This window comes from Sceloporus occidentalis, unplaced genomic scaffold (assembly GCF_023333645.1).
Source record: "Sceloporus occidentalis isolate IW3139 unplaced genomic scaffold, rSceOcc1.0.p SCAF_2, whole genome shotgun sequence".
Classification (NCBI taxonomy): domain Eukaryota; kingdom Metazoa; phylum Chordata; class Lepidosauria; order Squamata; family Phrynosomatidae; genus Sceloporus; species Sceloporus occidentalis.
Window position 1 is genome coordinate 45,067,269 of NW_028316982.1, and position 26,546 is coordinate 45,093,814.

Below are 26,546 nucleotides of genomic sequence, written 5' to 3' on the forward strand. Positions count from 1 at the left end.
TCTTCAGAGAATGCTGGCATGGAAGAGAGTGGGGTGTGTATGTGTATATATATACATACTGTGTGACCCTGGGTTGGGAAGAGTGATTTCCATGTTAATCTGTGTATTGTTCTGTTATTGGATGGCAAGACCTCAGGGTGGGAAGATATGCAAAGAGGATTAGTGTCTATTTAATTAGTGATCATTGTCTGCTGAGAAAACAATTCTATAATAAGCAGTAAATGAGCAAAATATAATTCAGATGAAAATAAGTGTTTTCCCTTGGGTCCAATAGCTAGCGTGTGTGTGTGTGAGAGAGAGAGAGAGAGAGATGCCTTAAAAGTTGGAGGAGGTAGATAGTCTTAAATTAAGCAACAGAAATATATTTTAAAGATGAAGAAGGTGAATAAAAGCAGGAGCAGAATAGAATATAAATGCTAATAAAGAAAGTACCGTTAAAACAAGGGCAGTGAGCAGGAACAAGCCAAACAGCATTAGAATTTCTCCAAGTCTCCTCTCCCCCCCCCCCCCACACACACATCCTTAATGCTTTTAAAGAATTATCACACTTTTGAACAGTATGTTTAAAATTAGTTCTCTAATTTTCAGGATTGAGGCTGGCAAACCAAGCATTATTATTTTCTTTTTTGTCATATTAATTCCAAAGTTTAAGTTCCACTCCCAGGATCCTGATGTCTCCATCCTCTTCCTTCCCAATATACCATACAGTTGAGTGTTAAAATGACATTATTCCACAGTCATGGGAAAGAGAATACAGCTTTTGAAAACACGAAGTATTTGGGGTAAAATGAAGCACTTAGATTTTTTTTTTAAATTCCTATGGATTTCTTTCCCTGACACATTGCTTTAAATGAGCAAATTTACTTTCAGTCAAACACTGAACATTCATCCTTTGGCAACTTAAAGGTTTCCCATCTTGTGAAAACAGCTTTAATGGAATCCACTCTAGCGTAAAGGTCACCTTCTTTATAATGACTTGCTTTTTTTACTTTCCTACTCTTGGCAATAGATAGTGATTGTGTAGTATGAGAAGCTGAATGTCTTCAGGTATTGGATTTTTAACATACGTGCTTTCTGAAAGGATGTTTTATATTTTCATTGGATGAGTCAGATAGTGGCAATAAATAACTGGCTACGGGCAGCACAGATGAGGATCTTCTCTTAATGCATTACCATGTAGAATATCTGTATAATCAATGGTGCATTTTTATTTCTTGCAGTGGAATTCTGTTGTAGGGTTCACTCTTATGTCATTTTAGGTCTGAATCAGTAGTAGAACAGGGATGTCTAGATGTCAATCCTAGATGGTTTTGGCCTACAGTTTCCAGAAGGCATTCTCAGTGACTGTCCCTACTAGGCTTTGGAACTCTCTTCCTTGGGAAACTAGAGTAGCCCCCTTCTTGCTGTCCTTCTATTAGCAAGCAAAGACATTACTATGTGAACAACCTTTTTAGAAAAGACGTTTTTTGAAGAAAGGGCTTTTAATAGACTGCTATATTGTTTTAAATATATTGTTTTAAAAATATTTTTATCATAGTGTTTGTGGGTTTTTCAGGCTATGTGGCCATGCTCTAGGAGAAATTATTCCTGATGTTTCACCTGCATCTGTGGCTGGCATCTTCAGAGAATGGTGGCATGGTACCTCCACAAAAACCTACAAAAAAAATATGGATGCCAGCCATTAAATCCTTCGGATTCTCATTTTTATCACTTTTAATTGTATGTTTTAAAATGTGCAATTGTTTTAAATAGCTTAATTATGTTTTATGATCTTATCTATATTTTTAATTTGTATATATTACATTTATTTTAATTTATAATCCACTTTGAGCCCTGATTTGGGGGAAATGGTGGGGTGGTGGTAATGGTAATGATGATTGTGACGTTGATGCAGAATGAAAATGTTCTAAGAGGTTGTAAGTGGAACAGCAGCTATGACACAGGACATATGAAACCAGGAAGTTGTCAGAGAAATTGGAGTTAACAGTTGCCAAACAAGAAAACAGGGAGGATGCTGAAGATTTGTTAGGTTTTGTTAGAGGCTGATATCCAGTGAACAATATGAAATGGAGTTGGGCAACATGAGGGTTAGAACTTGGGGAAATAAGACAGTGAAGATTACAATTTGCCTGTTTGAAAGAAAATTAGCAAAGAGATGTGAAGAGAGTCTTTCCAAAAGTTTCATGGTAGAGGTCTGCTAATACTGGCCAACCTGGTTAGTTATATCAAGAATGGCTGACAACACCGTCCTAGCCACTAAGGCCACCTGAACCTTCAGTAACAAAGCTGGATCAAGGTGTATCCCAAGCTAGGCACCTGATCTTTCAGTGGGAGTGCAACACCACTCACTACCCCATGAATATCCCCCGTGATTAGGTTCAATAGAATGTGGGATGATGACATTTCAAGACAGTCTTTATCATTGTCATAGCAGCTATGATGTCCATTCCTTCCAAGGTGGACTCTGTGTAAATGTTGAAGTCACCTCAACACTATTGTCCTGGGTCACCATGCCAGAAATCAATTCAGCCAGTTCAAGTAGAAAGAATAATGGGCAGCAGGGTAATTGGTACACCACCAGAATCCTTTATCTGTCTCCATGGTTCAACACCATGTAAAAAATCTCAAACTCAAATACCTAAGTAGGCTGATCTCCTAGTGAAAGAGATGGATTCCTTATGGAAAATAGCACTTCTCTGAGCTACACTTTGTACCCAGTCAAAGAACCACAGTCTACCTTGCTTTCCATCTATGTCTTTATAAATCAGTCCACGTTGGCCCTTTAATCCACGGGCAAGTCACACATAGGAGCTGTTTTATTATGGATCAGCCACTGTTTTACCACTTACATGAGCTGGGGAGTGGACATTAAAGACACAATATCTTGCAGAAATATTCACACATACCCTTTGACTCTTCAACATTTTCTTGTGTAGAACTGAAGTAGTTTTAATTGGTATATTTACTACTTGATTTACACAAGGTACTCAATGTGAAGGTCACACACCCTTTCCCCATCACATGACAATACTTGGTAGAACATCTTTGGCAGCATTGAACTGTTGATCTTGGATAATTATCTATCATCTTTGTGTATTTGGATCCTGCAATTTTTGGCCGTTCTTGGCAAAATTGCTCCAGCTCAGCCAAACAATTTTCAAATCTTGCCACAGATTCTCAGTTGGATTGAGGCCTAGGTTTTGACTGAACCATCCTAAGAAATTCAAGTTCTTATTTTTAAACTTTATCTGTGAGTTTAGAATCATTCTATCAGTCTCTGAAGCTTCTTGCAGACTGAAACAGTTTTTTTTCTCTAGAATTGCCCTATACCTGGCTCTATTCATTTTGTCCTTAATCCAGACCAATTGCTCAGTCCCTGCTGAAGAAGCACAGCTTCATAACATAATGTTACCAGTACCATGTTTCACCATGAAGATCGTATGCTCAAGGCAGTAAGTACTTTTGGCTTTGCACCACATGCAGTGTTTTACAGCAAGACCAAAAAGTTATTTTTCTTTATGTCTCAACAGACCAGGCGAACCTTTTCCCACATGCTTGCTGGGTATCCCACATGACTTGTTTCATGGGCTTTGATATGGACTTGTTTTCACAACAGTATTTTCTTTGCATTCTACTATAAAGCCCAGCATTGTAGAGCATCCAAGTAACAGTTGTCTCTTGGATAGTTTCTTCCATCTCAACTGTAGATGTCTCCTGGTCCTTCTGAGTTACCACAATTAGCTTCTTAGTTACTTCACTAACTCATATAGCCCTTACATTCTAACTGAATTTTAGTGGATGGCCTTGTCTAAGCATAGCCATAATTGAGTCATGTTCTTTCTGTTTTGTAATAATGTAATGGAGCTTTGGGGGATGTTGATAGTCTGAAATATTTTTTGACAATCCAGTTCATTGATGCTATTTGTTTACATATGCTTTCCAACAAATCCTGGGCATTTTAGAAACAAGTGTATTTAATCTGAAATCATATGGGACTGGAACTGAACATAGGTGGCCCAATTCAATTACTTTTGTAACTTCTGGAAATAGTGGGTTTCATCTGAGCTTATTTAGGAATGGCAAAATGAATGGAGTGCCTAAGTAGTGTGCCTTAGCTGAGATGATTTGAATAACTTTGAAGTGGATGGTGAAGGCATTGAAATAATTATTTGCTATGCCTTGGCTTAGTTTTTAGTCAAAATAGATACTTTAATCAAGAAATCAGAAGGAGATTAGAACTTGGAGAAGTAGCTGCAGAGGAACTAGATAAAATCATAAACTGTAAAAAATGTATAATTGAAGGATCATCCATGCCATTATGTCTCCTTTTTCTGTGTAAGGTTGTCAAAGCTGAACAGTGAAGCAAGCCAACAGGAAGAAAATCAGCCCTTTTGAAATGTGGTTTTAGAGGAGATTTCTATGGATACCAAGGACTGCCAAAAAGACAAATGAATGGGTTCTAAAGAAAATCAAGTCTGACCTCTCCCTAGAAGCAAAAAATAACTTAACTGAGGCTATCATACTTTGGACATAAGATGAGATGACATGACTGATTAGAAAAGACAATAGTGCTTGGTAATTTTCAGGGAGTTGGAAAGGGAGAGGACCCCATTGCAGGTGGATAGACTCAGTCAAGGAAACCATAGCCCTGCATATGCAGAACATGAGGAGGGCTGTTGGCGAGAAGATTTCTTGGAGTTGTCTTATTCATGATGTCACCATAAGTTGAAGCCAACTTAACAGTGGTTAACGACAATCAGAAGCTTACATAGCTTCTTTACTCCTGGGAGTCAGGAGCTTCCCTGGACTTGTGCTTGTGCCTCTGGGGCAACGTTTCCTGGAGTGGTAAAAAGCAGCCTTTGAGGACTTTTGGCCATGGTATAATTAATGTTTGGCACTTCAACAAACAGCAGATAAACTTAGTGCTGATTTTGTAGGTTTAGCTGATTGAGAGGTTCTCTTTTAAGCATGCAAATTTCAACTTTCAAATAAAAAGTCATGTATATTTGGTTCTCCTCTAATATGTTTTTAAAGTAACCCAAGGTGAAATTCTCTGCCAAAATCTATGAGTAAAAGGCAGAAGATTTATACGACCTGAGAAGAAACCAGAGTATCTATGAGTATTGTATGTGTTATTATACTGAACTTTTCTCTAGTTGCTTCCTTCCTGGTACTTTACATTTTTTTTAGCGGTAACTTTGAAATTTTACCTTAAATATCTAAACATTTTTTGTGAAAAACTATTCACAGTGCTCACATCTATAAATACCTAATGTGGTCTGTTTATATTTATAATGACACCTAAACATATTTAACTTCTACAAGATGCCCGAGTAATAACTGTTCCATTCCATGGAACGTGTAATGGCCTTGGCTGAAGAATTTGCTAAAATGCTGATGAAAGCAAGTTGAGTTCTAACTTAAAAGTAATTGTTTTTGTTCTTTTGACTTTTAAATCCTATTACCAAATTCATGTCTTAAGAAGACAAATAAATCTACCTCAAAGGCTAAGCTGAAATGGTTTCATTGTTGGAAAACCTTTTCAATTTTTCATCATGGATGTCCCCAGCCCATGGCAGAGTTTTTGGTCTCTCCATCTTTTTTTATTATTATTTATCATAACAACAGTTCTTTGAGAGAGATAAAGTTATGACTTGGATCTAAATTCAAGCACAGGTCCACAACCTTTGATCTTCCAGCTGTTTTGGACTTCTGCATCCAGAAGCCTTTGCCAGCATGGCAAATGACAAGGGAATCTGGGAAATGAAGTCAAAAACATCTTGAGGACCAGAGGTGGAGAATCACTGAACTAGAGTAAACCCACTGAATGCTTGGGGGTGGGAAGGCACTTTACATTCTTGCTTGTACAAAACTAATTAATCCCAGTGTACTGCAGTGGTCTCCTAGAATCATAGAGTTGGAAGAGACCACTAAGGCCATCCAGTCCAAACCCCTGCCATACAGGAACTCACAATCAAAGCATCCCTGACAGATGGCCATCAAGTCTCTCTTTAAAGACCTCCAAAGAATGTGACTCCACCACATTCCAAGGGAGTGTGTTCCATCACCGAACAGCTTTCACTGTCAGGAAGTTCCTCCTAATGTTGAGGTGGAATCTCTTTCCCTGTAGCTCGCATCCATTGTTCCGCGTCCTAGTCTCTAGATCAGCAGAAAACGTTTGCTCCCTCCTAAATATGACATCCCTTCAAATAGTTAAACAGGGCTATCATATCACCTCTTAACCTTCTCTTATCCAGGCTAAACATACCCAGCTCCTCGTAGTGCATGGTTTCCAAACCTTTCACCATTTTAGTTGCCGTCTTTTGGACAAGCTGGGCAACTCAAATCCCAGGAGTCAGTTTTACCCCAAAGATTTAATTTTGCTCCAGTGTGGCTTTATGTTTGCATAAAAATTAGCACTTTGTGTATAAACTTGTCACACTTCTTCTTATGATTATATTTTCAGAGGAAGACACTAATAGTCTTTCAGTTACACTGGCCTCTTCCCACTACTTAATGAGAGCCCAATTTGTCATCTAGTCATTTGTTGCTTTCTTTTTCCTCACTTTTCTGTTTCTCTCAGGGCTTTCCCATAACCCAATGAAGGCTGCCTAATTCATGGGTTCCATCCTTTCCTCTATTCACAGGACATGTCACAGGTTTGGTTGCATCTAACAAAACTTTTTTTAAAAAGTTCATGTATTCTTGCATGGCAGGGGATTGGACTGGATGGCCCTTGTGGTCTATTCCAACTGTATGATTATATGATTCTAAGTACTGTATCTTTATAACATTGTGGTATCCAGTGTAGCACAGTAGTTGTGGTATCTGACAATATTTTTGGAATGTGGTGCAAGTCAGTTTTTTTAAAATGTTAAACCCATGATGAAATCAAAGTTGTATCTGTTTTCAACTAGAACTTTAAAATACTTCTACCTGGAACTTTAAATAGCAGATAGATAATTGTTAGAATAAATGAGTGGGTCATTATTTATCTGTCATATTTTTCTTTCTTTTTGCTGAGGTAGAAGCCTCTCCCAAAACAATTAATTGTTGTAACATTATTTCTTCTGCTGTATCAGCAACCTTTGGTAAGTAGCCATGAATCGGAATGTATCTCTTGAGTCCTCCCTTTGTGCCATCTTGATGGTGTGTTTGAAAAATACTTTGTCACACACATTTACAATACAACTGTTAAGACAAAATGAACAGGTTGACCATGTATGTTTGGGGTTGTCTGAATATTTTCTTTATTCTGAGAAAACAATTGCTAAAGGGTTCAGGAGATAAAAGGAAATGCCATAGGAATCATTATATGGTTGTATCCTTTTACTGCCATGGATCAGTTTTATTGTTTTAAGTATCAAAAAGGGAGGGGTTGGGAAACCCAGATTTAATTGATGTTATCAGACGTATGAAGGGCAGAGATTAATAATGCATGATCTTGCTTTGTATGTAGAAAGTACATCAATAAAGTAAGTTGTATGAAATGCTTGACCTTTTTCAGGATCAAGGGGAGAGTCAAATGAATAATTCAAAGTGCATCTCAACCTGTAAGGTATAAACCGGATAGCTCTGCTTTGTGGTAGTGAATAAGCTGTGTACTTCGGCACTTAACTTTTATTTTGAAAAACAGTGTGATAATTCGAACATTACAGAAAAGCAGACAGCATTCAATCAGATACTGAAATTAATTTATGGTGGCTGTTTAAATCAATGTATTTAGCCACCGTTGACCAAAGGGTGGGGAATCTTTGGCCCTCTGGATATTTTGGATTATGACTCTCACTTTACTGTTATTGTTGGCCATGATAGATGGGTTGATCGGAGTTGTAGCCTAAAAATTCTGGAGAACCAAAGATTTTCCCATCCTTGCACTAGTAGTAAATTCCCTGCAAGATACTGAACCTGAATTAATTATACTGGCTTCCACTTTGTTTCAGATTCATTTTGCACCATCCAGAGTCTAGGCTGGGTGAGTTCATGAGACAGTAACTAGATTGTAGTGATCTCCGTCTGTGTATTGACAGGGGAAGTGTGGCGCTGTTGGTGATCTTTGACCTCTTGGCGGCTTTTGATACCATCGGCCATGGTATCCTTCTGGAACACCTGAGGGGGTTAGGAATTGGGGGCACTGCTTTGCAGTGGTTCCGGTCCTATCTCTTGGGTAGGTTCCAGATGGTGTCACTTGGGGATAGTTGTTCGGCCAAGAGGGAGCTCAAATCGGATGTCCCTCAAGGTGCGATACTGTCTCCAATGCTATTTAACATTTACATGAAGCCGCTGGGTGAGATCATCCGGAGACATGGGGCGGGGTGTTATCATATGCTGATGACACCCAAATTCGCTTCTCCATGTCTTCAGTGACCAAGGATGGCATCTCCCCTCTAAATGAATGTCTGAGGTCAGTAATGGATTGGATGAGGGAAAATAGACTTAAACTGAATCCAAATAAAACGGAGGTACTCTCTATAGGCAATTGTAATCCGGGAATGGTGATAAGCTCTCCAGTTCTGGACGGGGTCACACTTCCCCTAAAGGACTGTGTTTGTAGCTTGGGGGTACTCCTGGACTCGTCGCTTCAGCTGTCATCTCAGGTGGACACGACGGCCAGGAGTGCCTGTTATCAGCTTCGGCTGATACGCCAGCTATGCCCTTCCTGGAACGGGAAAACCTAGAAACGGTTGTACATTCACTGGTAACCTCTTGTCTCGATTTCTGCAATGCGCTCTACATGGGGCAACCCTCATGCCTCGTTCGGAAGCTGCAACTGGTCCAAAATATGGCAGCCAGAATGCTGATTGGGAGTTCCAAGTTTGATTCTGTAACACCTATTTTAAAATCCCTACATTGGCTGCCTATTAGCTTCCGGGCCCAGTATAAGGTGTTGGTCATTACCTATAAAGCCCTACATGGCTTGGGTCCAGTGTACCTGAGGGAACGCCTCCTCCTCCCATACAATCTTTTCCGCACTCTCAGGTCCTCTGGGAAGAATCTTTTTCAGTCCAAGAAAACCAGACTGGTATCGACTTCCCAGAGGACGTTTTCTGTTGCTGCTCCAAAAGTCTAGAATGACCTGCCGGAGGAGATCCGCCATATAACATCTTTGGAGGCCTTTAAAAAGGCAGTAAAAACAGATCTCTTCTGGCAGGCCTTCCCAAATTGCTCTCCTCAGAATGTTTGCTCTCCAGTTGGGAATTACTGTTATTAATGATATTTTAAGGTGGGAGGGGGACAGGGAATTGGATTTTATATGCTTTGCTATGTTTTTTACTTGTGATTTGTTATGTTCTATTTTTATTGTTCTTATGTTTGTTGTTACCCGCCTCGACCCAAAACAGGGAGAGGCGGGATACAAATAAATATATTATTATTATTATTATTATTATTATTATTATTATTATTATTATTTTTATAGTGAACGATGAGACTGACTACACTTTTAAAATAAAAGGTGGTGGAGGGGATAAATCAGGAACATCTTTGAGAGAGATTAAATGTAGAAACCAAGGTATTCTGACACAGATACCCCATACATGACTCTAAAATCCACAAGATTTATCACAAAAATAGAATTTTTCAGAGATTACAGTGCTTAGTTGAAGTATGGTAGATATCATTGCTAGTCTTACAGTAGTTAATGAAAGGATACTAGATTTCATGAATTGCCTGATTATTTCTAAATTCTCTATTATATGTTGTCAATTTTTCTGTAAGCACAAGATGCTAAAGTTTATGAAGTTGATAAAGTCTATGAAAGCTCATGTTACCAACTTTATTCTGTCACACTTACAGAATGTAGTTTCGGTTTCTAGCTTGTGAAAATGCTGGTAACGCTGATTGTGCCTTTGAAACTGTAAAGGTGTGTGTGTGTGTGATGCTATAACAAGAAGGAAGAGAGGAGGAACAACTGGCCCTTTGGTCAGTAATGTCCTAGGCATAACTAGGAGATTATGCAATGTTATATTACACACTTTGAAATCCAAGCTGGTCCTGTAAGAACACCTTTACTGTAGATATTGAGATTTCCCAAACCCACAGTCTTAATGTTCTCCAGCATCACCTCTAGACTGCCACAGCCAACTTTGACAAGGAGGCTGCTGGGCAGCAGAGTGAGCGGTACACCAGCAGAATGCCCATTCTGTCTCTTTGGCCCAGCACAAAGAAGAAACCTACAAAACTGGTGTCTAATTGTGAAGAGAGGTAAATCCATATGAATTTCAGCAGATCCCACCGCCAGTTACCCCTTCACTCTATATTGTTGCTGCACCAGCTGCCCACCTGAAACTTTATGTCACGTTGGTTGGTGGACATTGTATAGCTACTGGCACTGTTTTGGTTTTAAGAGGAGGAATGCAGGACTCCCTTGAAAAACCAGGGACTGGGATAGAGAATCTCTTTCTGTCTCTGCTGCACTGAGCAGGCATTGAGCCAGTCAGTCTGCAGACTTGCTTCCCACGGAGAGAAAAATGACTCATCAGGAAAGAGAAGAGTGTTTAATCTGGTAAAGTTAGGAGGAGAACTGAAGAGGCAGGATGGGAAAACAGGGAGGATGAGATTTCAACAAAAATTTGGTGAACATACCAGGGACATCATTGCCAGAACTAAGTCTTTCCAATTAATTAAGAATTTAATATTTCACAAAGATACATAACCTTGCCTCAAAGCAAAAATTTAAAAAAGAGATGATGACATGAGGCGTTCATGCTAGAATTAATTAACAGTGCATGAGATCATTGTAATATTTAACCTGAAAGTAATTCAGGGTGTGATCATGTGTCACTTTGGATGGCAGACGGACAGCTGTGTCAAACATTCTTTCACAGAAAGTAGCAATAATACCTTAACGTAGCAGTTGTTATAATCCCTGTTTAGCTGGTACACTATTTCATATAATCAGAAATAAACAGATGTGAATGTGCAGCATCCATGGGTAATCATAAATCCTGCTTTAGAGCCATAAACTTTTAACAAAAAAGTTACTTTTTTAAAACTCAAGACTGTTATTAGTATTACTTTGTTCAGGCAGATTCACATAGATTGATATATTTTACTCTGAAATAATCACTGAAGGAGTTAACGAAAGTTACACAGCAAAAATATCCCACAGGATCATAAAAACACAGAATTTTAAATACAGCGGTACATATCTTTAATTGTTAATCCTGTTTTGAAGATGTCATGGCCTCAACTGTTGTTTATATAGCATCCTGCCTTTCCCCAAGAACTAGGAGTCAAGACACCTTACAAAAAGATGGAAATAAAAACACATATAGGCCAAAAAACCAAAATGTTGTCGTTAAAATATAATTAAACAATCTATAGAATTAAGAACAATTTGAAGCATATCCATTAAAAAAGCAATAAATAAAAACAGTACTATATACTATTAATGTCTGATGAAGAAGCCAATGAAGCATTGAAAGTTTGCATGATGTATTTTGTGCTTTCTGATTGGCACAATAGAGTATCACCATTTTGTGGATTTTATATTTTGTTGTATTTTGCTGCATAGTCAAAATGGCCACTGCTGAATATGGTACCAAGGAGTGCCTGGATGGCACTTGATGACTTATTTAGGCAGTGTGTTGTGACTCTTATCTTAATAGGTTTGCTGCATTTCCCACACACTGATAATGTCTTGTTTGGATAACTGCAGAATCTATGCAGCTGCATTTGAAACTGGTCCAGAAATGTCATTTGGCTCACAGAGGAACAGCAAGGTTGTTAACCTAAGGCTGGCTAATAAGATAATATCATGCTAGTGGTTTGTCATTTCCATTGACTTTCTTTTCCGCTGCCTTTCAGGCCAATTCAGAGTACCAGTACTTGCCTAAATAGCATGGGGCCAGATTCTCTGAAGGGTCACCTCTTCCTACATACACCTACTGTGCCCTTAAAATAATCTTCTGAAACTCTTCTGTGGGAACAGCTACCAAATGAGGTGTGACAGGAAGCCATATGGAGCTCTCTCCAGAAAGGCTCACTTGACATCTGCTTTGTAGGTTTTTCAGCATCAGGTGAAAATCTTTTTATTTTTGCAGGCTTTTCATTGATAATCTTTTAAGATTCAGTCTTCTTTTATCTATTTTAGAAGTGTTAAGAAATATGGACTTGCTAGTCTTGTTGTGAAATTAATGCCTGAATTTTGTCCTCTATTCATGGTATTATGTGTTTAGAATTTTATGGTTTTATGGTTTGTCCTTTGGTTGTTGTTGTTGTTATGTGCTTTCAAGTCATTTCTGATTTATAGTGACCCTAATCATGGGGTTTTCTTGACACAATGTGTTCAGAAGATGTTTGCCATTGCCTTCCACTGAGGCTGAGAGAGCATGACCTACCAGAGTCATAGTCCAACACTCAAAACCACTACACCACACTAGCTGTCCATATTTTATTACATTTAGTATTTATTGTGGGCCACCCAGAGAACTTTTATTCTTGGCGCAGAATACAAATAAATATCAAAAATAATTATAAACCAGCTCCTTTTATTATCCAGTCAGTAGAAACTACATAGTAGTGAGCAAGGCTGGTTGGTGGTTTCCATCTCATTGGTACTATTAAACTCCTCTGAGTATTGGTCTCCTCAAACAATAAGATAGCCAAAGTCCTGAAACTTTTTTTGGTACATCTTGCATTTCTTCTTTAAAGTTAAAACTAAAACATGGGATATATTCACTGCCCTACAGACATGGAAGCCAGCATCTACCACTGGCACTAAGCTTCTACAATTTGTGGTACATTTATTTTGGCCATAAACCATATTGAGGACCTATGGGAATTACTCTTCAGTAGGTATACATAACTTGTTGTTGTTGTCATGTGCCTTTAAGTCGTTTCTGACCTATGGTGACCCTAAGGCAAACCTATTATTAGGTTTTCTTTGTAAGATTTGTTTAGAGGGGTTTGCCATTGCCTTCCTCTGAGACTAAGAGAGTATGGCTTGTCCAACGTCACCTAGTGGGTTTCCATGGCTGAGCAGAAATTTGAACCCGCTGCCTTCAGTTCCTATATTGGGAGAAAGGTGGGATATAAGAAAATAAAATAATAACAACAACAACAACCTTGGTCTGCACTCTCCTAGTTTAACACTCAGATCACTATATCATAGAACCATAGAGCTGGCCATGCAGGAACTCACAATCAAAGCACCCTCGACAGATGGCCATCCAGCCTCTGTTTGAAGACCTCCAAGGAAGGAGACTCCACTACTCTCCGAGGGAGTGTGTTCCACTGTCGAACAGCCCTTACTATCAGGAAATCCCTCCTAATGTTGAGGTAGAATCTCTTTCCCTGTAGCTTGCATCCATTCTTCCGGGTCCTAGTCTCTGGAGCAGCAGAAAACAAGCTTGCTCTCTCCTCAATATGACATCTCTTCAAATATTTAAACAGGGCTATCATATCACCTCTTAACCTTCTCTTCTCCAGGCTAAACATCCCCAGCTCCCTAAGTCATTTCTCATAGGGCATGGTTTCCAGGCCCTTCACCATTTTAGTCGCCCTCCTTTGGACACGCTCCAGTTTCTCAACATCCTTTTTGAATTGTGATGCCTAGAACTGGATGCAGTATTCCAAGTGAGGCTTGACCAAAGCAAAATAGAGTGGCACTATTACTTTCCTTGATTTAGACACATGTTGACACTCTCTCAAGTAACTTGGCAACGTACAAGTAACTGAATTCCAGTTGATAGAGCCATGACAATTTAAGTGGTGTCAAAATGGCATTGCTCAACTTAATTAATTATGAACTCTGAAAACTGGATTTATCAGCAAAATTATCGCAGAGGTTTGCAGCAGTTTTGCCACACGAACATCACATTTCGCAGTAGTACCCAAAGCAGTGTAGCTGACATATCACTTGGGGTTCCTACTCAACAACCCAAAGTCCAACATTGTAACAGTCTAGTGCAGGCTATCTTTGATCTTATGGCATTTTTTTAAAAAAAATCAGATATCCTCCAAGGGTGATGACTGATTTCTTTTTCTACTGTATGCATTTTAAATTATTCTTTCTGAATGTGTTTTAAATTATTCACCTATTAAACCAATCTAGGTGGGATGTAGTAACATTTCATCTGCCCTAGAAAATGCCTTCTGGAGACACTAAAATGCCTGTTTTATCAGTCTTAGCTGATAACAGGATCTTGCCATCTGTTGCCCATTAGTCTTTTGAAGAAGACAGTTACAATGACTTCCAGCTGTTCAAATGGAGAGAGATTGGAAGGGTATTTGAGAGAGCGCGCAGCAGTAGGAAATCATGTTTCACTGTTCAGGTTACATCATGGTTCTTACTGTTTAAATAAGCTGAATTCAAAGGCTTCTTCGCACATGAAGTAGATATACAATAGATGCATTTATACAGTAGATTATACGTCCATGTATCTATTCTACGTCATCACATTATGTTTTTAGATATGGCTTTATCTGTGTCATTTACCTCATCTCTGCATGGGCTTCCCTCCTTCTTGAGTTATGCAAGTAGTGGCCCACATAGCTATACAGATATGTTTGAAAAGCTTGTGGCAGCTTCATGTTAATCAGGTTGAACATGATTTTTTACACAGTTAGCCGAGTGTGTTTGCATGTTTATGTATGCATGCACGCCTGTGTGTTCTTAGTTTTTAGTGATGGAATTTTTAACTGGAAGGTCTCTGCTTATACAGTGGGCCCTTGTTATCCACTGGGGTTTGGGTCTAGCCCCCCCATGCTGAAATCTGTAGATGCTCAAATCCCATTAAATAAAATACAGTGGAACCTTATTATACGCGGGGGATCCGTTCCGGATCCCTCCGTGTATAAAAAAATCCGCCTATGCTCGAGCCCCATTGTTTCCAATGGGGCTCATGCGCGGCGGCGCGCGAGGCACAACGGGGGGCGCGCCCATTCAATTGAATGGGACGCGCTGCGCCTTCCGCCCCGCGCGCGCCGGCGGCTTTGAGCGCCTATGCTCAAAGCCGCCTATAAAAAGACCGCGTATGCGGAGGCGCCACTGTAGCATAGTAAAATAGTATTACATATATAAAATGGCAACATCAAGGTTTGCTTAGCTGTGGATGCTTGAATCCATGGATAAAGAATCCATGGATATGAAGGGCTGACTGTAATAGCTGATATTTCTCCTGTGAAATAAATCATCTTACTATGCTTATTCTGAAAAAGTGCCTAGTACTGTGCCAGATTTTGTTCTAACATCCATGTTAGCAAGTTCAGTACATTAGAAATGTTTTCCCAAAGTGAACGAGTTAGAGAATCTGGCCTATATTAGGCTTACAAAATGTGTAACGGTGATAACCTAGAGATGCTTACTAGATACTGACCCTAGAGGTTCTTGTGTACCAGATGCACTATTGATAACAAAACACAAAATGTCAGAATCAGTTATTGTTCTGGAGGCAAAACATATGGAACTGTTCCAAGCCTGGTAGCGGGTCTATTTGTTTTTTCACTCCCTGTTGGTTTATTTTGAAAACACAGCAAAAGAAAATACTTTTAAATGATCCCCATATACAGTATTTATCTTTTTTTAATTTGTATAAGTATACAGTTATATAATAATGTGTATAATAGTGTAATAGCGTAAAATTCTGTTCTCAGTACTAAGGGATATTGCAGTCATTCCACATCTAACAGCCAAAAAGCCCCTCCTCCCTCACACACACACTACAAACATGTTAGAGAAAAAAATAGAAATAGGATACTACATTTGTGATCCATTTCAACATGCATCATATGAGAAAGATTTTTCTTTCTACCCAACAACTAGCTGAGAGGGAACTAGGGTTTGTCTATAATGGAGTCTCAAAACCAGGAGAAAAACTAAAAGATGATTATTCATGATTTCAGGTCATGACCAGGAATTAATTTGATATGCCTGAAGACTGAAAGCTGATGAAGGGATTACAAAAGAATGTGGGTGGCAAACTGATCTTGTTTCAGACAGAATCAATGTGGAAGAAAGGCGAAAGCAAATGTAGCTGATGAATATAGTGTGGCAGTTTGTGTTTTTGTTTCAGACTGACAAAACAAAGAATGTAATATAAAATTAGTGAATAGGACAAGGAGTTTGACTTTGGAGCTAGGCAATCTTTTTTTTTTACAAAATAATTTAAAAAATCCCTAGTATATGAATACCACTCCAACAGTTCATCCAATTGCTAATCTTAACTGGAGTAGACCAGTGATTCAGTGAGTCCACTTGAGTTGGGACAAGCAGTTGGATTTAGCCCCTTCTGTTTCAGTGGACCTCAGAGAAGTACCTCAAATTCAGTTTTAAAATGAATAAAAATATTTTATGCTTAGCAGTCAAGTAGTTTGATCCACTATAATACTTTCCCATTTGCACCAATCAGAGTCAGGAGCTTCCCAGCAGATAATGATCACCAATTAGCAGACACTAATCCTCTTTTGCATTTGCCTCCCAGCCTGAGGCCTGCCATCAGCACAGAACAATACACATGCAAATCACTCCTGCATTCCCAGGATCACACAGTATATATAGACCACTTTTTCCAGGCAAGCATTCTCTGAACATGCCAGCCACAGATGCTGGCGAAACATCAGGAAGAAAATCTTCTAGAACATGGCCACATAGCCTGAAAAAAAAAACAAACACAAAAATCCATGGATGCTGGCCATGAAAGCCTTTGACTTCACATCGTATGAATATTGTCAAATTCATGCGGAATATTAGTTAACTCAGAACTCTGGAAAAATGTGTTCTGTGGGATTCTCTACATATGAATTGTTCCACATATTTTGCTTCCAAAGACCCATTCCAGTTCTAATAACTTTCTTAATTCTCCAAAAGTAAGAAACTACAGTAGTTTGAAACCAGTTTAAAGTATTAATCTCTCAAGATAATAGAGTCCACATTGTCAACTATAATGCTCACCGTGCGTATCCAGTAGTATTTTCTCACCCATAATATACCTAGTTCATTTCCCTTTCATCTAATATATTACATTTTGGGAGAGGCTGCATCAGGTGATATTCAAGTAATATTCCAGAAGCATGAAGTATGCTCACTTGTTATTTAGAAAAACCAAATGCTGGAAAAGCCTTCTAGCACACTCTAGGGCAGTGATGGTGAACCTATGGCACGTGTGCCACAGGTGGCACTCTGAGCCCTCTCTGTGGGCACACGCTCAAGTCACTCCAGCACAGAGTTCACAAGTTTGTTACTAGAAAGACAGAGGAATGTGGCACTTTATGATAAATAAGTGGGGTTTGGGTTGCAATTTGGACACTTGGTCTGAAAAAGGTTCGCCATCACTGCTCTAGGGTCATAAGGATCACTCTCATCCTTTGAGCCTCCCTGCCCTGTTTTGTGCCCCGAAGAAAACTTTCTTCTGCTTCTCCTTCTTCTTTTACTTTATTTATATAGCGCTGTAGATTTACACAGTGCTGTACATACAAACTATTAAACCAATAAAAATTAAACCTGCCAATGGCGTACATTCTACAAAATACATATAAAACAATAGATAATAATACAAGATAGAATGAGATAAAATAAGCAGGAAAGAAATTAAAAACATCAAATATCAAATGAAATATGAGATAACAAGAAGTAACTAAAAATCACTTCCACTTCCGGAGTCTTTTTTCACCTGCCTGGAACAGCTAGGGAGGGGGAAGCAAAAACTTAGTGAAATTGTCCCTCCAACCCCCAGATTACAGGAGAGGGAATTTTTTCATATTATTGTTTTTAAAAAATCAGGGGTGGGTTTGCACTGGCTGCAAGTGGCTTACAGGCCCTACTTTGCCCTCCCTTGTATTCTATAAACCTATTTATCTCAAATGTTTGAAGCTGCTTTTGAGGGCAACGTCCTGCTAAAATGTATGTTGGTGCCCTTTTTGAGGGCAATACAACTAGTGTGAAAATGGTAATAATTGCAGATGATCACATCAAAACAGAAGCCTAGAAATTACAAAGTCATTAGCAAAGGCAATCTTTGAGGAGAAAGATCTTCAAGGCCCCTGAAAAGCAGAATTGAAAGGACAAAGCATAAGTCAACTAGATGGAATTTAGAAAATTTATCATCACTGGTAGTATGTTTGCCGTCTATCCAAATTCTGTATGTCCTTCATTAGTATTGTGTGTTGTTGCCAGGTTTCCTTATAATAGAAATAACTCCCATTTTATCTGTTGTTTTTCGTTAATTCCATTCCAAAAGGCTTCCTGTTTTACTACAGTTCTTTGACATTGCTTTCTAGATGCATTGAGTTTATATGCAAGAACAGCACAAAGTCAAGTGACACATATGCATGACAGCAGGGTATAAGGATAGTCTTGCCAAGAAATCTGATGTGCAAACACCAACATTTGGTGACTGGTTTGAGTGGTTCCACTTTTTCTTCTAAGCAACAGAAGAGGAAGAATATTTTAACTCTGTATAAAAATGAACACATTTATTATGTCATTGGCTTTTGTGTACTAGAGGCGACTGGATTTTTGTGGACTAGATTTCACTGAATTTCCACAAGGCTCTTCTTTTTCAATAACAGGCTAACAGAAATACTCTCCTGGAAGGTGATATAAGTGTGTGTGTGTGTGTGTGTGTGTGTGTGTGTGTGTGTGCGCCTTCAGGCAACCCGGTAAATTTCAAAGGTTTTTCTTAGGCAAGGAATACTCAGAGGTGGTTTTTGCCAGTTTCTTCCTCTGAAATATAGCCTACAACACCTGATATTCATTGGCAGTCTCCCATGCAAGTACTAACCAGGGCTGACCCTGCTTAACTTCCAAGATCAGACAGTAACTGGTGCCTTTAGGTTATTTAGGCTGAATGATATGAATACATTTATAAAGATAGCACTATGTTTTTCCACCACCGTTCCAAAACGATGAAAGGTAAACCTTTGAAAAAGCTTGTGTGTGTACCACAATACCTCTGTTGGCGTGCACCTCATGGTTATTTTAGTATTGTTATTATTATTATTATTATTATTAACCTTTATTTATGAAGCGCTGTAAATTTACACAGCACTGTACATGCAATCTTTTTAGTTATATGGTTCCCTGCCCTTGGGCTTACAATCTAAAAAGACATAACACAGAAGGAGAAGGGAGTGGTGGAGGGAAAGGGTAAGAGGTCCAGCAGTTCCTCTCTACCTCCAAGGCCTGGACCAAGGCAGATGGACTGGAGGGAGGGCTTGGCTTCATAATGGATGGTTAATCATTTTCCAGGGAAAATACATACTCTCAAGTAGGATAATGCATATACAGTACATAGCAATACAGGAAATGGCTTGATAAACAGGCACCAAAAGAACATCAAATAGTAAGCGACAATTATGCAATGCCTGGGAAGGCTTCTCTGAACAGGATGGTTTTCAACTCTGTTTTGAAGCTGGTTAAAGAAGTGATGGCTCTTGCTTGTGGGGGAAGAAGGTTCCAGGAGTGAGGAGCAGCGAGTGAAAAGGGGCGAATCTGGGATGGGGCAGAGGAAATCCTGGGCTGAGACTGCAGACCTTGACTACCAGAGGGCCCGAGTGGGAAGGTGAGGAGAAAGAAGGTCTGATAAGTAAGGAGGGGGCAGTCCATGGAGGGCTTTAAATGTCGACAGCAGGAGCTTATACTGAATGCGGAAAGGGAGGGGGAGCCAGTGAAGGGATGCCAACACAGGAGAGATGGGGTCAGCAGAGCGGTGGGTGGAAGTGATAATGCGTGCAGCTGAAAAAACAGCAGCACCAACCAGAGAATTATTCATTTTAATTAGTTTAAATCTGCTTGTAATATCATATCAATTAACTATGTACCACTGAGTCAGTGGACCAAAGATGGTTGATATCAGACTTCTAGGAATTAAGAGGGTTCCTTGGAATTAATAGGACTAGTCAAAGATTAGAGGTCTGCTCAAGAACAGGAACCCTTGAAGTATGAGTCAGAAGTATGCTACTGGTCTGACATTGGACTACGGAGGACCAAACTACTTAGGAATTGTGGCTGGGGCAACACCTAGCTTTCATACACACACACACACACACACACACACTCTTGTGGCTAGTTGTTCTCTCTTTTGATATTTCTATCTTTTCCTTCCTTCCTTTTTTCCTTTTATTTTAGCTACAGTAATAGTGGGAATTGGTAGTGGATTGCTCAGTTTCGCGAGATGTTCAGCCTGTTGTATGATTATTTAAATCTTGGGTTGTAATTGTTATTGAATCACATGGAAAAGTTGTTTTGTATTATGCAACTTTTTTCTGATATTTCTGTAAGCCACTCAATGTTGTTTTGGAAAAAGCAGCTTACAAATATACATGATACAGATGATGAGAACTACTGAACGTAGATACAGTTGGGTAATTATTGGTGCGTGAAACAGAATTCCAAACATTGTGAAACCCCATCTCTTGAAAGTTATACCTGTTGAATAGCTGCATCACCTACAGATACTAAAGGCACAAGAGTGCTGTATAGAGAAAAGTGTTAAAGAAAATAGTTCATTGGGAGTTCACAAAACAGCTTGGACTGTATGCTGTGATCTCCTGTATTATATTGCAAAGAATCTAAGAAAAATTTTAACTTTCTGTCAATAAAACAACTTTGAAAGATGTGCTTTTGGGTGGGAGATTGGTGGTTTGTGAGTGTACTTGCCACACCTTTCAAACCCCACAGTGTGAGCTGCATAATGATTATATAATTGCATAATATGGGAATTTTAACTACATGGATGTGGACAATTAGAATATGGCAACCAAAACAGGAAAAAAAAAATCCCTGCTCCTTGATGAAGGCAGGGAGGAGTGTTACAAGGTGAAGACAATGAATGAATGACAGAGAAAAGAAAAAAATTGATGGGAGGGGCAGAAGAGAAGGGCAACAACAATGGGAGACATTGACAAAGTGATCTGTAAGTAGGCTTGCCATAACCCGGCTGCCCCCGTGAAATTCACGGATTGGAGTGTTTAAACCGTTTCCCGCCCGTTTTGCCCATTCAATCCCGGGTTCCTGCTGACTCCAGGCCAGATTTTGTCAATCTCCAGGCAAGACTTTTGACTGACAAGCTCTGCCTGCCTGGAAGAAGGCAGGATTGGCTCCTTCCCCCATGTGACCCCCTTGGTCACGCCTCCTTCTCCTCCTCCTCCTCTTCAGCCAAGATGGATGCCTCCAGGGAGAAGGAGATGGAGCATGGCAGGGGCTTCCTAGTCTGGCAGCCTCCCTCCTCCGTCACCAAGAGCTCAGCACAAAGGCAGGCACTAGAGACTCCCTTTAACGTTCCTTGCTTTGCCTTTCCTTTGGGGCTCCTCTCTGCTTTGTGGGTGGCTATGGCTTCTGGGGAGAGGAGGGAGAAAAAGCCCCAGGCGTCTGTCTCCTCCATCCAAGGCAGCCTCCTCTTATTCCTCCTCCTCCTCCTCCTTTTCTTCCCCCTTCTTCTTTCCTTTCCTCCTCTTTTCCCTGGAGGACCCAGGGCTTGTTGTGTCTTTGCCTGATCCTGCAGCCCTATCCTTGCTTTTTATAGACTGTCATTTGTTTATACTCTCCAATCTGCCTGTACATGAACCTATCATGTGTTTTAAATTGGGATTTTGTCATTGTGCTGGCCAAAGGGCCCTAATAAAGTTGTTGTTGTTATTATTATTATTATTATTTCCTCCTCTTCTTCCTCCTCCTCTTCTGTTGTAACTGTGTAGAGTTCCCTTGGCATAGTTTCTTCAAAGGAGGAGAGGATTACCTTTACTTTCTCCTAAGAGGCTGAGAGAGTGTGACTTGCCCAAGGTCTCCCACTGGGTTTGCAGGGCCATTCTGGCTCCTCCAATTCTCTAGCCACCAAGCCAGCCCCCTCTTCTTCCCTCCTTCTTCTTTTCTTTCCTCTTCCTCCTCTTCTGTTGTTATTGTTATTGCTATTGTGTGCCTTCAACTCCTTTCTGACTTATGGCAGCCCTGCCAGGATGTGGAAATTGTAGTTTGCAGAATGGCTGTGGCACCAGAGACTTAGAACTGAAAAGCACTTTGAGACCATAATAAGGCAAACCTGTCCTGGGGTTTCTTGGCAAGATTGTATTCTGAAGAGGTTTGCTGCCTGACCTCTCATCTCTCCTTGAGGCTGAGAGAGTGGAGAGTAGGACTTGCCCATACTCTATTTGTTAACTCCAACTTTTTGGACCTTCTAGTATTGTCATTATGATTCTTCACATGGTCTACCTTTCAGGATTACGCTTATCAAGAATGTTCACACACATTAAAATATTCTATGCTAACACATTGGACACACAAGTACAGTAACAGCCAAAACCTACTATGCAGTGATACCTGTATAGTACCAACCAAAATGCACAAAATATATCATGCAAGCTTTCAAAGCTCCACTGACATCTTCATCAGGCAAAAGTGTTAAAAATCCAACACAAGCAAGCAAGAAAGAAAAAATTATAGTGTAAATGTGCTATGTGTGTGTGTGTTTTAGAATTGGGTGTGTATGTGGCCAGAAAGGGAATTACATTCCTGACATCTGTCCAGGAATAATGTCAAAATGTCCTCCATTTTGTTCATGCCTAAGAAACATGCATTTAGATTAACATTAAAAAAAAAAAAAAAATCACCAAATTTTTTGCGTGTCCTCCATTTTAGAAATGTTGTCCTACATTTGAAAATCTTGTCCTACTCTTGTCCTACATTTGTCCCGGTTTGGAGGTCCTGACTTATGGCAACCCTATCTGTAAGCCCTGGGAAATCTGGTACAGGTTGCATTATTACCAGTGGGGAAAGACCAACTCAAAATAAAATTAGGGATTTTGAGAGACGGAAGAGAGAGAGAGAGAGAGAACACTGGGCTGAGGGTAGAGCTAATAGATCTTTACTCTTAGTGAATTTGGGTACTTTTGCTAGAAACATTGTGGGAGGCTTGTGGTGAGTTGGTATATTAGCAATCAATAAAATGTAATAACACAGAAGTAAAGATATGCAGGGGGTGGAACTGACACATATAAAACCTCAAGGAAAGGCATAATAACTCCACTACATAATTTAATGCAATAAACATGATTTGCATAATGAGTATTAACTTTCAGACACCTTATATTTAGGTTGTGTTCAGTTTGTGACATTTTTGTTGTTGTTGTTGTTGTTGTTGTTCTTATTATTATTATTATTATTGCAAAACAATTCTCTGTTGAAAATGTTCTCATTCCAACAAATAAATATACCACAGTATGTTAATAGTTCAGTGTACCCAAATCTGGTAGAACTTTGACCATAGGTACTTCCAAAATAATGGAATGTTATACCCTTGTAAGTATAAGATAATCTTTCTATATCTCCTGAACTCTCAGGGGTACTGAGAAGAAGAATAAATTCTTTAATGCTGTTTTTGTGTCTAGAAATGCAAGAGTCTTATTGGAATGAGAACATACACTGAAGCAAAATTGTCTGCCTCAAACAGTTGTTTGTATTTTCTGATCTCTGCCTTATTGTGACTGTCAAGATTTTTTGTATGCATTCTAAGCTGTTTAATGGAAACTGTTTAATGGAAACTCTCTAGTGAAATGAACAAGACTTGTTTATTACTAGAAAAGAACAGAAGGAAATTGCCTGTTTCTGTTTACTTCAACAACTTTTTAGGGTATATTACCTTGAAATACTTCCTTTGAAAGTTCAATTATTCTTTAGATTATTTCTTAAAGAAAGAAATGTGGCATTTAAAGGTCAGAGATCTATCAGTTCATCTATAAAGAATATAATAAGAGACTTGAGTCCTGGTTTAAAATGTTTATTTGAGCTGTTCATTTGTTTTACCAGTTTGCCATTAATTTAGAATCTTAAGTTCAAATAGGGTGCAATTTTAAGCAGGATGAGTTCCACAAATAGAGAATCTGTATTCAGTGCTGCTATATTGTGCTGATTAAGGCCTTTCTACCACTGAAGGTTATGGTAAATTTAGTATTTTCTGCATGTGTGAATGTCTGAAGTGCATTTTTATTGAAAAGATCACATTTTAATTTTTTCTCACTCAGGGAGAGTTATACACGATTAGAATTAATGAAGAAAGAAGATAAATCTTGATACTATTTTCTTTTTCTTTTTCAGCGGAACCCCTGCCTTTAATGGATCTGTGCCGAAGATCAATTCGCTTCGCTTTGGGCAGAGAACGCCTGCATGACATAGAAACTCTACCTTTGCCTCAGTCTCTGAAAAATTATTTACAATATCAGTAATATGATTCTAGCTCTTTAAATGGTAGAAATTGTTTACATTGGAATATAAATCTTCGTGGTGGATTTTTTGGAGTGTTATTTAATTTTAATTTTAATTTTTACATTTTTTTAAATGAACCATGGCAGAACATTATGGAGACTACTAAGGAATGTGAAAGCCCTTTGAATTGGTTTATTCTATCAGTGAAATAATTATCGCCTACACTGTTAGCAGCCTTGTTGTGCAGAATCCAAAGCTTCTCCTCGCAGGTCAGATCCAAAGTTCAAGTGCATGTTGGCCTTGATCTGACACTGGTTATGCACCAGATGAAGAGAAATCCCCAAAGCAGCCCTTATGGAAGGGGGAGGGGGGAACCTACCCAACATCTTGTAGTACAGGTTCCTGGTTTGGTGAGTAAAAGAAGTAACCTCTTTTGTTGGGGGTTCTCAAACACCAGAATCACAACTCCACAAGGAGATAGAATGATATATATGGGAAGTCATTGCAATTCCTGTACATGTTAGCTATGAACCAAAGTGCTTTACACATTGGGGCTGTTCGTTCTTACTTGTGAAGGAAAATGCTCCAGTGTGCATACAGGATTCTCATGTGCATCATAGAAAGGAAAGAGGCACCCTTGTGCCTATGGAGCATTGGAGCTGCATTGGAACTGCTAGATTGTGGCCTTTACTTTTAGGTGCTCAGGTTTGTTTGTTTTTCAGAAATACAATCTTCATGCTACACCACCTGCCATTTTAAAAATGTGTTATGAAACAGCTGTGTCTTGATTTTAAAAAGTAGTCGATCTTCTTTTCCAAAGTAACTCAGCTCAATCTGCCAACCAGTTAAACTGGGGCACTTTTTAAAACTGGTCCTCCCGCTCCCATATTACTTCAGCAGGAGGACATTTTTCTTAAAATTGTGTTCTCAAGCTTAACTTGTTGCTGATTACACTATGTTTCTGTTCCAGTTCTATGTTCTCAAGCATTTTACCCTCAAATATCATGCTAGAACAAATTCTGTTATATTTCATGAACTCCAAATATTGGATTTTGTGGGACATGATGACTCATGTGAGCACTCCCATGGTCCTTGAGCTTACAGAGGGATTCTTCCAGTCATGCAAGCTATCCTTGCCCACTGCCTAAACTGTATACCACCCCCTCTCTCCTTGGTGAATGTTCAGTAGACTTTTTGATATATTGGATGTTCATATATACTGACACACAGAACTTCTGCACCCAAGAAGGCATTAAGGTTGATGTAACATGATTGTCTATGCTGCATGTGTTTAGTAGCTCTCTGTGCCACTGTGGAGCTCTGCATACATGCACATGTGGCAGTGGTGGCAGGTAGCTTCCATGTCAGTGAAGCAGTGAATCCTTGCTGAGTTTTTCATTTTGGAAATATTGTTTCGGCCTTTGGGTAGATCTTTTAAATTTTGGATTAAAAACTGGAGCAGATTATCTGCCTAACTGACATGGAAGCAACCAGCCACTGGGACACAGAAAACTCATTCTCACGCATGTCTAATGAATTTTCATCAGAAGAGGTGGAGGAAGTATATGGTTCAAGCACTTGGTAAGAGTAACCCATAGAGTCCCCATATGTTCTTTGCTCATGTGGGAGAGGCTCATGTGTGTCCCATACAACCCAAAATCTGTAGAATTTATCATACTTTTAAGTATTTGCTCTCTGGGGAGGATGGCTTTTCTCTGTACTGTTACAGTGGGTATTCATTCATCAAGATCAACTTGTTTTTAAAGACACAGCTTTGTTTTTCCATTTCCTTCTATGTTCTCTGCCTGATCAGTTATCTAGTTTTTAACTGGAAGTTGTTTTAATGGCAAGATGTCAAAAATTTAGACTGAGCTGCCTTCAGCCTATTTTAATGTGAATTTACCGAAGAATGAAGAAGTTTCTAATAAAGTCTACTGTCCAAATTGTTGTTGGTATATATCTCCTTTCATCCACTTCTCTTCTCCAAATTATACGAGATAAAATAAGCTTGTGCAGAGCACAAACAATACAGAAGAGTGCATTTTTAAACTTAGGGGTGAAAAAGACAGACCCAAAGGGATGGTGTGATGCTACCCCTGAGAGAGCAGGATCGGGGCCATGACAACCGCATGTTGTGGCCCCAATCTGGCTATTTGCCGGCTCAAAAAGAGGTGGCAAAATGTCTCTGTTTCCAGTATACATGTTGGTAGCCTCGGGTCACTTCTACCACTTCCATCTTCCTTTGTTGCTTTAGTATTTTAGTTCACCTTGATACATTTGGCACAGGGTTGTTGTTTTTTAAAGCTGATTTCAGCTACGCTAATTCCTCATAAAACACCCACATGTTTTTTAAAAAAGTCTGAATCAATCTTTCTTTGCTCCTTGCTTACACCCTTTATCAGTAAGTGTT

At 39.3% G+C, this 26,546-nt stretch overlaps 1 protein-coding gene across 4 annotated transcripts in view; it reads left to right on the forward strand.

Moving 5' to 3' along the window:
- Positions 1 to 26,065, forward strand: part of SPSB4 (splA/ryanodine receptor domain and SOCS box containing 4) — a 228,777-nt gene extending 202,712 nt beyond the window's left edge. For 3 of the 4 annotated variants that reach the window (XM_089509253.1, XM_089509252.1, XM_089509251.1), the window contains one exon: positions 24,029 to 26,065. In XM_089509253.1, the coding sequence (XP_089365379.1) occupies positions 24,029 to 24,156 (128 nt within the window). In that variant the 3' untranslated portion in view covers positions 24,157 to 26,065. Of the gene's footprint in view, positions 1 to 4,340; positions 4,906 to 24,028 lie in introns of those variants that run through there. The other variant, XM_089509254.1, reaches the window with a different exon arrangement.
- The last annotated feature ends 481 nt before the right edge of the window (positions 26,066 to 26,546 follow it).